The following is a 17,053-nucleotide window of genomic DNA, read 5'->3' on the forward strand; positions in this document are numbered from 1 at the left end:
TCAAACTGTGAGCTTCTTCAGGGAAAAGTAACAATGATGCAGTTTGCTCTCTGTTATGATGGAGATAAACCTTTTATTTCTCTTGACTACGATGATAGTGTTATCAGGGAAACATCCAGGATAATGAGATGAACTGGTACTTCAAGCCCCTACAGAACACAGCCTTTCCTTAAAGATGATCTCTTATCTTGGGCAAGAAGAGATGTTCAATTTCAATTGCATGATGTTTTCCCCCTTAAAAGCCAGAATACATTTTATTAGCTTCCCGCTCTAGCTGAGTAGGCTCCCAGCTCTTGTCACAAGAAGGGTCCTTAAAGTAGGCGACTCAGGAGAGGATGCTGAAAGCAGCTTAATTAGCTCCTTTGGCTAAGGAAGTGTTAAAACCCGACTCCTGGCATGCTTTCAATTTAGTGCTTTAAAATGATAAGCCGAATCATCTAATTCTATATACAAATCAACTGGCGTGCCACTGCATGGTTGAAAGGGTCACCACAATTATGTAAAACATGAGTAATAACTATAATTGGGGTAGTTTGCTAATACAATAAAAAGCTCTGAACATGAGAAAAGTTATGCTCACAGCAGTAGCTATCACTTTCTAAAGTAAGAATTCATGGATGAAATGACATGAAAAAGATGGTTATAAAATTTTAATGGAATGATAAAAGGCAAAAGTCAGCCTCTCAGCTGAATTCTTAAAATCCCTATATATCACAATCAGCTCCTTAACTGTAAAATCAATGTGGAGTATAACATGTTGTCAATGCGGCTGTCACTGGAGGGGAGACTGGAAGTATGACAGCCACACAGCTCAGCTGGCGAGTGATGAAAATACAACCGTACAGCCCTTTCCATGGGTGTAATTGTTTAGAGAACTCCCCTCCTGGAGCGGGGAACAGGAGCATCCTTTCTGTTCAGATCACTGATTCATATTTCAGGCTGTTTCATTATAGCATTAATAATGGAAAGTAGTTTCATTTTGGCAAATGAAATTATCTTTTATGGGAAACGATTTCGCTCATCAGCTTCAAAAGTTCAGCCCCAGCCTAAAAGAGAGTAATGAGATTGTTCACGGAGGGGTCTGCTTATTTATTTTTATACTCAGCTGTGTATGTTGGGAAGGATGGGTGCGTGTGTGTGTGTGTATAAATGATTGGAAAGAATAAACAGTTGCAACGACACATCTGTTGTGTGTATATAACTGTTTTTTAAGTGGTTTTCATGGGTCTTCTACAACCCGTTTGCTACTAGAGTTACCCACAATCGCTCAGTTTTCCTGATGTTTCCTCATTGCTGCCTTGAAGCTACTTTTTGCCATTTTAACTAAAAACTCCCTTGGCTTAAAAGCTCTTTTTCAGTAATATTAACTCTGGATATTAAATGAATATCCTCTAAATCTGCCAGTGAATTAAAAACCAAGGTGGCAAATACATAGATGTATAATTATACGTAGCAGTATGCTCTGTGCTAATTGTTTGTACAGTCACTTGCTATTCACTGTGAAAATGTTAGCAGAAGAGTGGAGTGATGGATTCCGTTTCCTCTTTAATCATGAATTCTTTTATCAATTTATTATTTATACCCCAACTACTTCCCAAAAGGAGTTTTTTGACAGCTTATAATAAAAGACTTAAGTAATAGGACCAATAAATTAAAGATAAAGAATAATTAATCTTGTGATGATACAGAGGTAAGATCATTGTATCCCAAAACAAATATTACAAATGGGCACTGCCATTTGGGAAGTATGTGAATATTCAGCTTCTAGACAACAGACAAAATAGGAAAAGGGCTGTGTAACAGGGCATCGTTGCTTAATAAAAGGAACATCTGAACACTACAAGGTTGCTTCAATTGAAAGGATACAATTTATAGTCTGCAAGTAGGTGAACTGATATTGGGGAACTATTTTCTCTATTTCTCCTGAGACCGGGACAGCAGAGGAAGGTTAGGAAAAGTGTTTTGTCTTCCAGAATGGGGCCGTGTTGTGTGGTGAGTGGCTGTGGATTCTTTCTTGAAAGTTTGGGGCAGAGAATGAAATGTGTTAATGTGAAAATTCATGAAGGAAGAAAAAAGTCCTAAAAGAACTAGAATTTCCAAATTTAGAAGATGAGTGGGCTTTATGTGCCCCAAACAGATTCAAGAATTCAAGAGGGAAATGAAGGTCAGGTGGATAGAATTTTTCATTAATTGGTTCATCCTTTCAAGTGATTTTTCTGTTGGTCACTTTGGGTTTGATATTAGGATATAGAAATAAGACTATAAAGATACTAATTTGTTTTATAAATTCTGGAAATGCAAAAATCTGGTGGAGGGGAAGTCTATGCAACAGGGAAATAACTATTGTAGGGACATATATACAGAAACACTTTGCTCTCAAATTCAGCAGAATGATTTACTTTGCATCATGGATTTTCTGTTGTGGGTAAAATAGAGACCACATCCCTGTTTGAGAGGATAAACATGTCAGCATTCAGAAGTTAGTATTTAAAGCAATTAGGAAATAAGTTTGGAATAGAAAAGTAAAATCATCCTGCAGCACTACTGAGACTTACTACTCCCAGATCTTCATTAAATAAAATAAAATCTACCGATATAAATATGGGCCACCCTCATTTACAAATGTTTCTGTTTTTCCCTCACATAGAAAACTCTTAAAGTGCCGACTGACTTTAAATTCTACAACACACTAATAAAAAGATCTCTCCCATGCAATATTAGTTGTAAAATTTAAGTACTCTTAAAGGCACAAAGACACTTATTAAATGATTGGAAAATCCCCCTCTAGAAGTACAATAACATGATCAACTGATCGCATTTTGTACCAAAGCTTTACTTCCCCTCTCTATCACCAGGGCTCAGTATTCTATCCATTACAGTTTGTGAGAATAAGAAGAAAATATGTTTTCCTTTTGGAATTCTCTTTCTATATATCTGTCTTCCTTTTGAAGTAGCACATGGTTTTGGGCTAGCAGAGACCTTTCTGATTAGAACATTCATTATCCCGGTTAAGACGGAAACACAGGGACAGCCAACAGGCTGCCTCTGACCAAGGCAAAGAATGAGGATCGCCTTTGGGATTTCCTTCTCTAACACCTGCCTCTCATCCTCACCCTTCTTGTCTCATATTCAGAGGCTGACGTCACAGGCAGAGAATTCTACAAGCTGCCCTATCTCCTGTGTCAGTGGGTACCTCCTACAGCAATAGCTTTCCTCGCCTGGACCAATGGCGAGAAAGTAAATTGGAAATCTGATATTGATGTGATCCCCAAATAGAAATCATTCTAATTTTCCCTCCTTGTGTTCTCCTCTGGGAAGGCTTTCCTGACACCTGGTGGTGTTGGGAGAAGCTCTCCTCTGAGCTTGCCCTCATCTTCAAACGCAGTACTCTATTGTTTTATTATTTCTTCCCAGCAGTCTGTGGATGACTCAAGTAAAGAATTTTCCTATTCATCCTTGTAACTTTCAGTCCTTCCAGTATGGTAGGTACCCAATTAAGATTTGCTTAAGTTTTCATAAAAGTGAAAGTGAAATCACTCAGTCATGTCCGACTCTGCAACCCCATGGTTGCAGAGTTCTACCAGGTTCTACCATCCATGGGATTTTCCAGGCAAGTATACTGGAGTGGGTTTCCATTTCCTTCTCCAAGAGATCTTCCTGACCCAGGGATTGAACCTGGGTCTCCCACATTGTAGGCAGACAGTTTACGGTCTGAGCCACTAGAGAAGTCAGTGGTTTCATGCATTTGTTTATATGAAACTCTTTTTAATCAGTACTTTAACAATTTGGGGCACTTATTCTATATCAGATCCACCACTAAGCACTGGATCTACAAAGACAAATGAGACAGAATCCTAGGTCCTAAGAAATTACAATTCAGAAAGAGATATTGACGTTGCACAAGTGAATATAAACCAAAATCCTAAGGTAGAAATGAGGAAGAAAGGCTTCACAGAGAAGGTACCATTTGAACTGGGATTGAGGGATGAGTAGAATTTTGTTAGACAACAAACAAGACAGAAAATTGTTCTGTTAAATATACATTTCAATATTGCTTTGTAAATTGCTATGAGAATCTTAAAGATGAATGAGAGAGGAAAACTGCTCAAAAATGCTAATGAGAAAAGTAAAATAGGATCCAGACACTACATCCTTTGTTCACAGTGCATTGAAAGTGTGGGGAAAAAACAACAATAAGAACTAATATAATAAGTAGATACAGTATGTTAATAGCACTGAAAATCTCACTGTGTTGGTAATAAGATATATCTTTCTATTTTTTAGCGGATTTCAGTCAAAGATAATGAACAATGAGTCTGTTAGGAAAATAATGAACACATGAAAAAATCATCTAAGTAAATCTATAGAATAGCCAAATTGCACAAATTTCACTCAATAATGCATCTTAGATGGATGGTTACAAATATATATGTGGAGTTTTAAACTATAAATTTAGCAAAGTCATTCAATTTTTAGTCTTTAAAAAATATATGACAACTAAATGGTCACTCTGGAAGAAATTTGTCTTTTCTGTTTTGTTTTGTTTTAGAGGTAGATAAGTGATTTTTAGAAAAGAATCTCATTTTCATCAGATTGACCTAATTGTGTATACAAGTTCATTATTAAAATGACTCAAAAAAAGATATATTTCATATTTTGATCTTGGTAGCCAAGAAACCCTAGGAGAAAGCTGAATTTTACTAGTCTAGGGAATCTATATTTTTAAAGAAAAGTGAGTTATCTTATATTTTACAAAAGTCTTCCTACATTTTTGTAGGCAGAAGGCATGCAGCCAACTTCCATTTTTACAGCCTATACTGCACAGGAAACAATTTTAGATACTCGAGAGAGAGAGATAAATAATACAATCAGAAGAGATGGCTATTTCTTATTAATAGATATCAAAAAGTTTCAGCTGATAGGTAAGTGTCTTCATGTTATTAATCCCATGCTTCTAAATTTATCCCAATCTTAATGCATTTTTGTAGACTGCAGGCATGTTGGGTACTTAGATAGCCAGCAGCATGTTAAAAAAAAAATCATGCGTTGTTTGTATTTATCTGGTTACAAATAGTCGAACACTATACTGACCAAGTTGGCTGGAACAAACATCTTTTATTAACACAAGTTTAACTGCATTTAAAATATTCATAGGAAATGTGCATTATTATTATTTGGCATAAACACACTAGATTTTTAAAAATGCATGGAATTGGATATTGGTGGCCCACTGATGTAAATGACAAATTATTTGAAAAAAAAATCTATTAAAATTCCTCACACCCCTTTCTCCATCTCTGAGAACCTCTTTTAGCATGTAAGCATTTGTTTCTCTAGCTCTAGGTCATTTTCTGCTTAGGTTTCTCTGTCTGCTTTCAGCTGTATAACAGGCTTGATGAAATCACACCATCACAGTATCATATGAAAAATGTTGCTACTGGTGACCTTTTTTTGGCACTGGAAAGTTTGGGGGCTTTGGCTGATGTGGAAAGGTCCCTACTGATAGTATGAACTTTAAATGTGGGTATGAGATGACTTCTCTGTTTCATTCCATAAGCTGATATGTAGAATTTCTACACTGGAAATTGCACTTTGCTGAATGGGAGGTGCTGGTTAGGACCAAGTATGAAGTGTGATCCCGGCATGGAGCTGTCAGCATGGGTGGTTTTATAATCAAGGCTTTGAAGCCTTGACAGAAAAACTGCTTGAGCCAAGTGCCAATCCCTCAGTCTTTGTCAACTCAATTGCACATCCTTTCAGAGATGGTATCCATCTCCACCGACACCCAAAATACACAGGACACTGTCATTATACCTTGGGGGTGAGCATGCACTAGTAAGTTAACCTAGAGGGGCAAACGGGCCAGCCTTTAGTCCTTTGCTGGTGGATGTGACGTCACAGGTGAAGCAGAAGAGGAAACAGGTCATGGTTTCAGAGAAAGTATTTCAGTGAAAATGATGACTGGGTTTCATGAGTTAGGACCTGCTATACAATCAACTGTTACTAATTCTTAATGAAGGAAGATGAAGGGTAACACTATTCACTTTGGTCGCAGGCCCTAAAAGCCACAGAGATGGCCAAGTCTCTGTGCATGAAAATTCTAAACACTGTAAAACCTGCCTGTAAAACCTGTTTCATGGTAAGATGAGGCAGGGGAGAAGTTTGCTCAACAGAGGGCGCTGTTCTAACTGGGCCTTTACAGTGTCTGGGACTTTATGAGCTAACTTCCTGCCTGTAGGTAGGAGAATCTGGCGCCTATTCAATAATGATCACCACGGAGGAAATACAAGTGCTGTCCCCTCTCTATCGGAACAGAATTTATCGAAACAGAAATGGTGGGTGCCAAAAAGGAGTCATTTCTCTCCTCTTCTAGTGTGGAGTTCTGTGGTGTCATCACCTCTGTGGTGGGCAAAAAATTATTTTTAGTTAACCTCCATCAAGAATGCGCTATCTAAGGATAGTAAAAATATTTTTTTCAGCTGATTTAAAAAAGAAATGTTTCTTCAGAAATCTAGTTTGGTTGTGAGCTCTCTGGTTCAGACATCTGTATACAGTTGGTGTTCATATTGTCAGATCTGCCAGAGTGCATGTAATGTTCTCACTAAAAGAGGTGTAGGCACGTTGAGTTGGTGCACTGATGCTTTTTGGACCGTGGGTGTCGTTTACTGCACCGTGCTGATAATTTACTAAATGGTACCCTTGAGATGAAATGCCTGGATGTGTCCTTGTGACGTACCTAGCCTGTTCCCTGGGAGTAATTACAATTTGGGAGAAATGAAGGAAGTATTATATATTATTGCTTGTGTGTGTGTGTGTGTGTGTGTGTGTGTGGTTTTTTTTTTAAGTAAGCATTAAGGAAGGCAGATAGTTCTGATTCTATCTCATTTAAGGTCTTATTCTCACTAAACTAATATAATTAAGGATATTGTAGATATAAAAGAATCTATCTCATATACAATTGATATTGTTTCATATACTGTGCCTTTTGAGATTAATATCCAGCCTTTTGAAAGTCACTTGGGTCCTGATTGAATATAGAGCTAGAATGGCAATTGGCCAACAGAGCAACATCTTCTGAGAAGCTTCTGATTAAAAGACTTGACAAGATTAACCCTAAAAACCTCATTGTTCAAAGATACAGTGTCCTCCTTCACTCTGTATAGCTTGATTTAATTTCTAACTTTTCTAAAAAGTTATACTTCCATATATATGCTTTTTCAAGAGGCAATTTGTATAAAACTCAATATGATAACCATGTATTTCTTTTCTCTATATAACCTAGTAAAAAAAAAATATATATATATATTTGCAAATATAAGTCTTCCATAAAAATCTAGAAAATTCCCTGTATTGGTTGAATAAGACAATCTCAATCTATAATGACCTCTAAGCATCCTTAGGAAGTAGGGTCCATATTTCATGTTCTTCTGCAGAGAACACTTGCAATACTTGGTCATAGAATAGACGAGGATATCATTTTCCTTTCAGGACACCTGGATTTACCCTGAAGGACTGCATGGGGCCATATCATAATTTACTGTGAATTATGTCTTCCTGTCAGTAGGCCTAACTCTCCAACCCTCCAAACCCACATTTTTCTTCTTTCTGGAGACTCTGACCACCCTGGTCCTGGAAAAGATTATTGTCACTCGATATCAAGCGAATACCGGAGGCTTATTTCTTTGTTTTGGAAAAACATAAAGACTTTAAGATGTGCTAAGGCAGAATATATTCAGCTGTGTGTTTTTCAGACCACTTACTGTCCTCTGCGGTGATGAACGGAATCCAAGAGCTATGGGCACTGCCAAATCCATTGGAGGCAACCAACCGAAATTCGTACTCCGTGTATGGTTGGAGATCTCTCACTTCATAGTTTAATGATGCAGAAGGATTGGAAAATAGCCTGTATGAGGAATGAAATCCTAAAATTAGGAGGGCTGAGACAGTCAAAGAAATTTTAACAAAAGTAAAATCTTATTGTAAAGGATTTTCAGGGGATGTCAATGTGCCTCTCAGTTCTGCAGTTTTCTGTCATTGCATGATATCTCTTTTAAAATAAGTAGCTATTTGGCTAAGGGTTTGTATAATTCCATTTATATGAAATGGCAATTTTATCAATATGGAGTAAATTCTAGTCTTGAGACTGATGCCACATGGAATTTGTAGAATAAGTATTATAATTTTGTAGCCATAATTAGGCAGCAGTTTTTGTGGGGTTCTGGTATATGTTTGTTTTTGGCATATACATGTGTTCATGAAAAGGCTGAAGGAATCTTATTTTAAGCCTCTATAAGTTAAAAATAGATACTTTGGCAAAGCAAATAATTATCTCCTAGGGTACTGCTTGGGTGTTTTTGTGTGTGTGTGTTTACTGGATCTTTTAAAAGAGGGCCTTTATTTGTTGCAAATGAGAACTGACCTACCTATTGTTACAACAAAGTTAAGGTAAAGTGAACTAATGGCTAAACTGTATAACCCAGATGACACAAGGATGGACAAGTAGAATGCTCACTCTAGAAACCCATGGGTGGAGTGGCCAGGCCTCATCTGGAGTTGGTATCTGGGAGAGCCGGGGGCGTTGTTCCGAGCTGGTGTAGACCAGACAACCTGAAGACTGGTTGGAGTGGCAGATGAAAGCCTCGGAGGCAGCACACCATCTGGAGCTGTCGAAAAACACAGATGAATTAGAGCAGAGAAAACTGTGGTGAACATATGCTGGATGGAATCGAAATGCTCCATATACTGGAAAAACTGTTCCTCAGGATCAACAACAATGTTAAACATGGTCCATTTAATTTAACATTTTCATTCCTGAACTACTGTACTTCCTCATTGTTCATTTCAACACGATTCCATGAATATTTCCATCTTAAAAGCCAGCCCCCAAAGAGCAAGACACATGAACACACAGCACATCCGCACCTGTACTTCTGTTTCTCTAATTGAAAACATGGAGGGGATTTAGTGAAGCAAATATTAAAATACCTTTTTAAATTTAGCTCTGCTCAACAATCAAGCAGTTGAACAGTGAAGGAGTCCAGATCTTTTATTTCTTCCACTGATGTCACCATTGTCTCTTTAATCATACCATGATCACAAAGACAATCAGGTTTTTTTTCTGAGGAAGGTTTATTAAACATTTTATTTTTCTACAATGAAAGTAGCACATTTCAGTCTTAATTCTTATTTATGAAAATGTAAAAACTAACCTTCTTTCTCTACGTGTTGTATACGGTCAATTGCCCCTTCTCACAGTGATGCTGCCTTTATTCAAATATGTTACAAGTTGGGACACAGACATTTTCTAGTCTAGTTGAACCTGGCAAATTATTCCTGAATTGAGGATACCAGCTTGATAAAACCTATCAGGGAAATCTATCTGGATAGTTCTAGAAGGCCTAACAGAAATAAGTGAAGCTTACTTTATTAAAAATTAAAAAACAAACAAGAAGACTCTGGTTATTAATTTTTCCAATAGGTACAACTTGAATGAACCTATCATTACAGAGTGTGTTCCAAAGCTTGTCAGAAACTCTAAAGCAAATCAAGCACAGCTCAATGCCTTTGGGAAAATCACCAAACAACTCTGAGCTTATGTTTCTTGTCTTTCAAATGGGGGTAACACTTTGCCCTTTCAGGATGGTTGTGAAGATCAAAGAAATGTAAATAAATCACCTTTTTTGAGGTCCTGGTAATTATTAATTGTTAGCTATTGTTATTATTATATTGGACTAGTCTGAACTTCCCTTAGCATAATTTAAGTACTACTACAATGCAATTTTGGGGGACATTCTGATTACTGTAATATAAATTCTTAATAACTAAGGATTACTCAAAGCCATTGCTGAAGGAGGATAAGGAATCAAAATGATGAAAACAACTATCAGGGTTCATTTTTAGCTTCCATTTACACATAACCTGATATGGTGTCTGACTTTTATGTACTCTCCAATTTGGGAGAGCTGGCTTATGAACTATGAAGCGAATGAATGGCAGTGATGAGAAGAGAAGAAGTAGAATCCATGTCTCATCAGTCTGTTGTAAGAGTTCATCAATAATTCACTAATTTATTCAGTAAACACTTATTGAGCCTCTGTTCTGCGAAAGGTAGTGTTCTTTGTATGGAGGGTTAACAACACTGAGTCCAATAGACATGGCCCCTGACCCTATGGAACTTATGCAAACAGAGGAAGCCAGTGATGAACAAACAGAAGCCACAGATCCTACCAGGTGGCACTAGGTGAAGAGTAAAACACAGTGCGTGGTGAGAAAGTCAAAAGGAGTGTGGGTTTTAGTTGGCACACAGTAATTCAGATTAGACAGGAGAGCCATAGGAAGAAAATGTCATCAGGTGACACTAGAACAAAGACCTTAGTGATATAAGTCATGCGAATGTCTGGGGGGATAGCAATCCAGGCAGGGAGCAGTCATGGCAAAGGCAGAGAGGAAGGGAAAGTGCAGATGGTGTGTAAGGAATCGTCAGAAAGGCCAGTGTTGCTGAATCAGACTAAGGAAAGAAAGGAAGTGGAGGGGAAGCTGGAGAGAGAGGCAGCACCTAGAGCCCTTAGAGCCTTCGTAGGGCAAAGGAGAAAAGGAGAGATACAAGCATCTGAATGCAGAGTTCCAAAGAATAGCAAGGAGAGATAAGAAAGCCTTCCTCAGCAATCAGTGGAAAGAAATAGAGGAAAGCAATAGAATGGGAAAGACTAGAGATCTCTTCAAGAAAATTAGAGATACCAAGGGAACATTTCATGCAAAGATGGGCTCAATAAAGGACAGAAATGGTATGGACCTAACAGAAGCAGAAGATATTAAGAAGAGGTGGCAAGAATACACAGAAGAACTGTACAAAAAAGAGCTTCATGACCCAGATAATCATGATGGTGTGATCACTCACCTAGAGCCAGACATCCTGGAATGTGAAGTCAAGTGGGCCTTAGAAAGCATCACTATGAACAAAGCTAGTGGAGGTGACGGAATTCTAGTTGAGCTATTTCAAACCCTGAAAGATGACACTGTGAAAGTGCTGTAGTCAATATGCTAGCAGATTTGGAAAACTCAGCAGTGGCTATAGGACTAGAAAAGGTCAGTTTTCATTCCAATCCCTAAGAAAGGCAATGCCAAAGAATGCTCAAACTACTGCACAATTGCACTCATCTCACATGCTAGTAAAATAATGCTCAAAATTCTGCAAGCCAGGCTTCAGCAATACGTGAACTGTGAACTTCCTGATGTTCAAGCTGGTTTTAGAAAAGGCAGAGGAACCAGAGATCAAATTGCCAACATCTGCTGGATCATCAAAAAAGCAAGAGAGTTCCAAAAAAAAAAAAAAAATCTATTTCTGCTTTATTGACTATGCCAAAGCCTTTGACTGTGTGGACCACAATAAACTGTGGAAAATTTTGAAAGAGATGGGAATACAGACCACCTGACCTGCCTCTTGAGAAGCCTATAGGCAGGTCAGGAAGCAACAGTTAGAACTGGACATGGAACAACAGACTGGTTCCAAATAGGAAAAGGAGTCCGTCAAGGCTGTATATTGTCACCCTGCTTATTTAACTTATATGCAGAGTACATCATGAAAAACACTAGGCTGGAAGAAGCACAAGCTGGAATGAAGATTGCCGGGAGAAATATCAATAACCTCAGATATGCAGATGACACTACCCTTATGGTAGAAAGTGAAGAGGAACTAAAAAGCCTCTTGATGAAAGTGAAAGAGGAGAGTGAAAAAGTTGGCTTAAAGCTTAACATTCAGAAAACTAAGATCATGGCATCTGGTCCCATCACTTCATGGCAGATAGATGGGGAAAGAGTGGAAACAGTGTCCGACTTTATTTTTTGGGGCTCCAAAATCACTGCAGATGGTGATTGCAGCGATGAAATTAAAAGATGCTTACTCCTTGGAAGGAAAGTTATGACCACCCTAGACAGCATATTAAAAAGCAGAGACATTACTTTGCCAAGAAAGGTCCATCTAGTCAAGGCTATAGTTTTTCCTGTGGTCATGTATGGATGTGAGAGTTGGACTGTGAAGAAAGCTGAGCTCTGAAGAATTGATGCTTTTGAACTGTGGTGTTGGAGAAGACTCTTGAGAGTCCCTTGGACTGCAAGGAGATCCAACCAGTCCATCCTAAAGGAGATCAGTCCTGGGTGTTCATTGGAAGGACTGATACTGAAGCTGAAACCCCAATACTTTGGCCACCTGATGCGAAGAGTTGACTCATTGGAAAAGACCCTGATGCTGGGAGGGATTGGGGGCAGGAGAAGGGGACGACAGAGGATGAGATGGCTGGATGGCATCACCGACTTTATGGACATAAGTTTGGGTGAACTCCGGGGGTTGGTGATGGACAGGGGGGCCTGGTGTGCTGTGATTCATGGGGTCGCAAAGAGTCGGACACGACTGAGCAACTAAACTGAACTGAGGGCCACACCTTAGAAGTCACAGTAAGGACTTTGGATTCCATTGTAAATAGTGTTGGGAGCTATGACAGGGTTTTTCATCAAGGACACATGCTGATTCTAAACAAATAAAGGCCATTCTGTGCTAAGCCAGTGATGTGTGAGGGCAAGGCTGGAAACAGGGAGGTTACCCACTGCAGTCATCCAGGGCTAGCAGATGACAGCAGATTAGGTTCAGATGCCAGCAGTCGAGGTGGCGGCATATTTTACGGATCAGTTGAGTGTGGCATGTGGTGCTGGTAGACAATAAGGGAGTGAAAGATGATGCCACGTGTTTGGCCCAAGCATCCAGGTGAATGGCACCTGAGAGGAGAAATGGGATGTGGAGAATATTCAAGAGTTCTTTTGTCTATGATACATTTTAGAAGTTTACTTCATAACTTCAGTGCTATACCAAGAACGAAGTCACTGACATGAGTCTAGATAGGAATTGTGGATCAACGTCTATGTGGTATTCCACAGCTGAGACTTGAAATCAGCAAGGGGTTGAGTGCAGATAGAGTGAGTGGAGAAGAGATCTGAGCACTGAGGCTTGGGATGCACCAAAATCTTGAGGCGGGTAGGTGGGCCTCTGCAATAAAGGAGATTTACTTACAGGAGGGATCAGTAAAATAAGGGAGAAGTTAAGAGAAAGTGCACCCTGGGAGCCAAGTAGAGACAGTGTCTCTGAAAGGAAGGACGGATCGATTCCATCAAATGTACTGAGTTTAAGAAAGGAAAAGACCAAGAATTAAGCTTTGCATTTGGCCAATTCGACATGACCTTGCTAAGAACAGACATAGGGCAGTGGTGGGTGTTGTAGTCTGACTGAGGAAAACTGAGAGGAGAATGAGCTGATACAAGGAGCCTAGAAGACTTCTGCGGGATTGTGTTCTAAAGGGAGAAGAAAATGGGGCAAACTTAGAGAAGCTTCTGGTATCAGAGGAAGGTTTTTAAATACTGGAAGAAGTTGCAGCATTTACATGCTTTGTGGGATGATCCAGAAGAGATCGAGGGAGATGATAATGTAGGCGAAAGAAGAATAATTAATCACCAGGTCCTTGTATGTGAGTCAGAGAAAGGTGAAACAGGGTATATGACAAGTGAGTTGAGAGCCAGTGGACATGGGCTGTGGAATAGAGCAAGGACAGCCCACCACTGTGCAGAAGTGAACAAAGACCCAGGCTGCAGATGCAGAGATCAATAGCTCTGGTGATGGGAACACAGCAAAGATCTCTTCTGATGGTGTCCATTTTCCAGTGAGCAAAATAAAAGCAAATGCATCCACCCAGTGCCAAAGTATAAAGATGAACTGGGTGCTTGAACAGAGGGGAAAGAATGGTACGAAGTAGTTTTTTCAGGGGTGGAATGGGGACATACCTAGGAAATGCAAGAAGATGGCTGGCTGTCCACAGCCAGATACTCAGTAACTTAACTATAAATCTTTGGCTTGAGGGACATTTGTTGTTAAAGACTTTTAAAGTGATATTTTATCTTTGAACACAGTTATAATAATGATGATTTCTTATTTGATGTATATTCTTTCATTGATGTATAAAAATGCACACATATCAAAAGAGCTTGGGCATAAAATATTGTGCAGATTTCATATAATGTATAACATAAAACCACGCCCCTTGTTTGGTTGTTTTTTTTTGTCTAATTTTTCTGTCAAGGAGTATAATATCACTGATGATCCAAATTCTGAAGAAGACAGCTCTGATAAGTCATCAGCATGAAAAATTATTAGAGTTTTAAATATTTACACCAAAATATCCTTCAAGTGTTAGGAACTGCTTTACAGTGCTGTCAGGGAAGGAAAAAATGCCCAAAAGATGCTCCATAATAATAATAATAATAATAATGTATCGTGGATTCTCTTTTGAGTGATAACAAGAAAATGTGCTCCATTAAACTGGTCACACTCTGATTATATATAGAATCCCCAAATATTTCCTAACAAAGTGATCATCTTGAATTATTGACATAGAACTATTCATTCTACCTGCTTTCAGTAACACTGAGTGCTGGAAACCTTTTTTTCTCCTCTGGTTAACCCCTTTTATCCTAGGCCTATTCCTCTGAGGGTCCTTAGCATCAAAGCAATAACTGGGAACCAGCCATAATTCCATTCCTGGTTTCTTAACACAAGAGCCGTGTATCTATCAGCTTGATATATTGTCTCCAAGATGCTATGTTGCTCAAAAAGCTTCTCTCAAGTTTAATATGACCCTCACGAGGCAAGCACTCCACAGACAACCTCCTGAATCAACACATCTTGTCCAGTAAATACTAATTCTGCACGGCAACTGGATAAGAGAGCTAGCCCAATCTATAAATTTAAGCAAAAGCGTTCTTAGTAAAATTTCAAATTCAACCTCTTTTGGAAGGCAAAATGCATACAGAACATGAAGCAATAAATTAAATCACAGACTGGACTAGCTTGGTTGGTATAATCTTTTGAATGTCTGATTTTATTAAACTTTTAAATGATGTACATGTGTAAATGCCCCCTTTAACAAACAAAATGCCCCAAACATTTGCTCCATACAGATTTATAGAACTCTTGAGGAGGAGCTCTGAAAAGCAGAACCAGAAGCTTTATTTTCACATGGCCAGTGACTGCTGAAGCTATAGTGACCCACCCAAAGAGGAAACCTGTGGGGAGAAAACAAATTCAATGGGCTTTGCAGGGGCACCAATGTCTCAGGATAGTCCACCGACGTTACTACTACAGTATGACTTTGGGGTATATGTGTATACATTTCAAATGCTGGAAATACAGATTCTACATTAAGATGTCAAAGAAGTCTGCAGTATTTGGTATTAAATTCAAACCTGTAATAAAAGATACTGAATGCCACTCTGCACATGGTTCTCTGCTGAGAGCAGGGAAAAGCAGAATAAATAGGAAGGGAGTTTAGAGCACCAAATACTTACGTAAAAGACAGACATGACTCAAACAGCACAGAATGTGCACCTAAAAGAGGTGGAAGTGCTTTAGGAGCTTTAGAATTAGAAGTTCACAACCAAATATGCGCAGGACCTTGGGCTTCAGAGGAACAGACAGGGTCACAGGGCTTTGTTAGGCAGTCACGTGGAGCCATTCTGTCCTCAGGCTAATTCCAGGGCCCAAGACTTGCACCATCTCTGCCCACGCTCACTCCAAGCAGATGTCACGCTTCCTAGTAGTTTCACTTGAAATCTGACTTCATCCCAGCCCAAACTACTTTCTGATTTCAAAGACTTGATTGTTGGCATCCTCATTTAGGTCTCCCTGTTAGCATGAGGGAAACCATGGCCTTTCATCTCTATGCGTCCTGTTGCACTGCTGAATAGCCTGGCACATAGTCAAAATCCTCAGAGTACACATTTTCCTCTCATTTTCTGAAATAGCTACATATGAGCAAGGATTTTAAATTCTAGTTTCCAGAATGGAAAATTAAAGTTCAGACACATCTATTGAGTCGTTGAGTCATAAACAAATTGAAAACAGAAGGCAAGACTCCATTTCCAGTCACTAAACCATATGTCATTAAAAAAGATATTAATTATGAGGAATATGCAGATGTGCTAACAAATGGACAGTCAACCTTGAGCACAAGGATGTACAAATAGAGCAGCATTAAACAGTGACAAGTAGGTTAAACCAGATTTAATGTTCGCCAGAGTCTCTCGTAAGAGCTAACTTTTGGAACACATACTGTGTGCCAGGCTCTTTAACACAATTATTTCTAATCCTTGGAATTACATGATGAAATTGTAGCATTATCTCTCTAAAGTATAGATGAAGCATCTGAGGCTCACAGGTTTCATATTTTATCTCAAATCACGAAACTGGTTACTGGCAGTGTGAGGATTTAAACAGGGACTGGTTAAGTTCAAGGACAGTGCTCTTAATTTTACACCACAAAACAGCCTGTTCTAGTAGGTGATTTATAATAGAGAATAAATATTGAACACATTAAGTAAATATGAAAGAAAACCATTTACAATATTAAATAGATTAGTTCTTGTAAAGATCAGATTTACTTTCTGTCCAAGTCATATTCTTAAACAATACTTTTCTGGTCTTCTTTATCACAGCATCTCCTTATTACCTACAAGGAACCTCACATAGAACTGCTAGTACAAATCTGCTAGTTCTCAAGAATGAGTTAAAGCCAGAAATTCAGTAAAATGCAACACAGAGAGGTCTTTACATTAGTACAAGAAATAAATTTTTAAATATCATGTCTTATCTACAGGTAGGTCATGGAAGTGACCACAGAATGGTCAACGCATTTTAAATTTGGAGGACAACTAACTATGAAGTCTAACTTTCTATTAAATAAAGGATTCTTGCCTAAAACATCCCAGAAAAGTGGTATTCAAGTGCCCATCTATTCATTACCAGTTATAGGAAAATAGTTGCTTCCTAAGTTGCCCCATTACATTATTACTCTTGTTGGTTAGCTGTTTCTGAGATAGGGAGCCTGGGTATTCAGTCACGTCAAACTCTCTGCAACCTTGTGGACAGTAGCCCGCCAGTAATCCTTTATCCATGGGATTCTCCAGGCAAGAATACTGGAGTGGGCTGCCGTTTCGTCTTCTAGGGGATCTTCCTGAC

General features: G+C 38.8%; 1 protein-coding gene across 1 annotated transcript in view; it reads right to left on the bottom strand.

The window, feature by feature from the left end:
• Window positions 1-17,053, bottom strand: part of USH2A (usherin) — a 983,289-nt gene that overhangs the window by 328,367 nt on the left and 637,869 nt on the right. Inside the window, exons 40-41 of the mRNA XM_060396021.1 lie at window positions 8,513-8,663; window positions 7,761-7,903 (exon numbers count right to left, since the gene is read on the bottom strand). Of these exons, the coding sequence (XP_060252004.1) occupies window positions 7,761-7,903; window positions 8,513-8,663 (294 nt within the window). The remainder of the gene's footprint in view (window positions 1-7,760; window positions 7,904-8,512; window positions 8,664-17,053) is intronic.

Source organism: Ovis aries, chromosome 12, assembly GCF_016772045.2.
Source record: "Ovis aries strain OAR_USU_Benz2616 breed Rambouillet chromosome 12, ARS-UI_Ramb_v3.0, whole genome shotgun sequence".
NCBI lineage: Eukaryota > Metazoa > Chordata > Mammalia > Artiodactyla > Bovidae > Ovis > Ovis aries.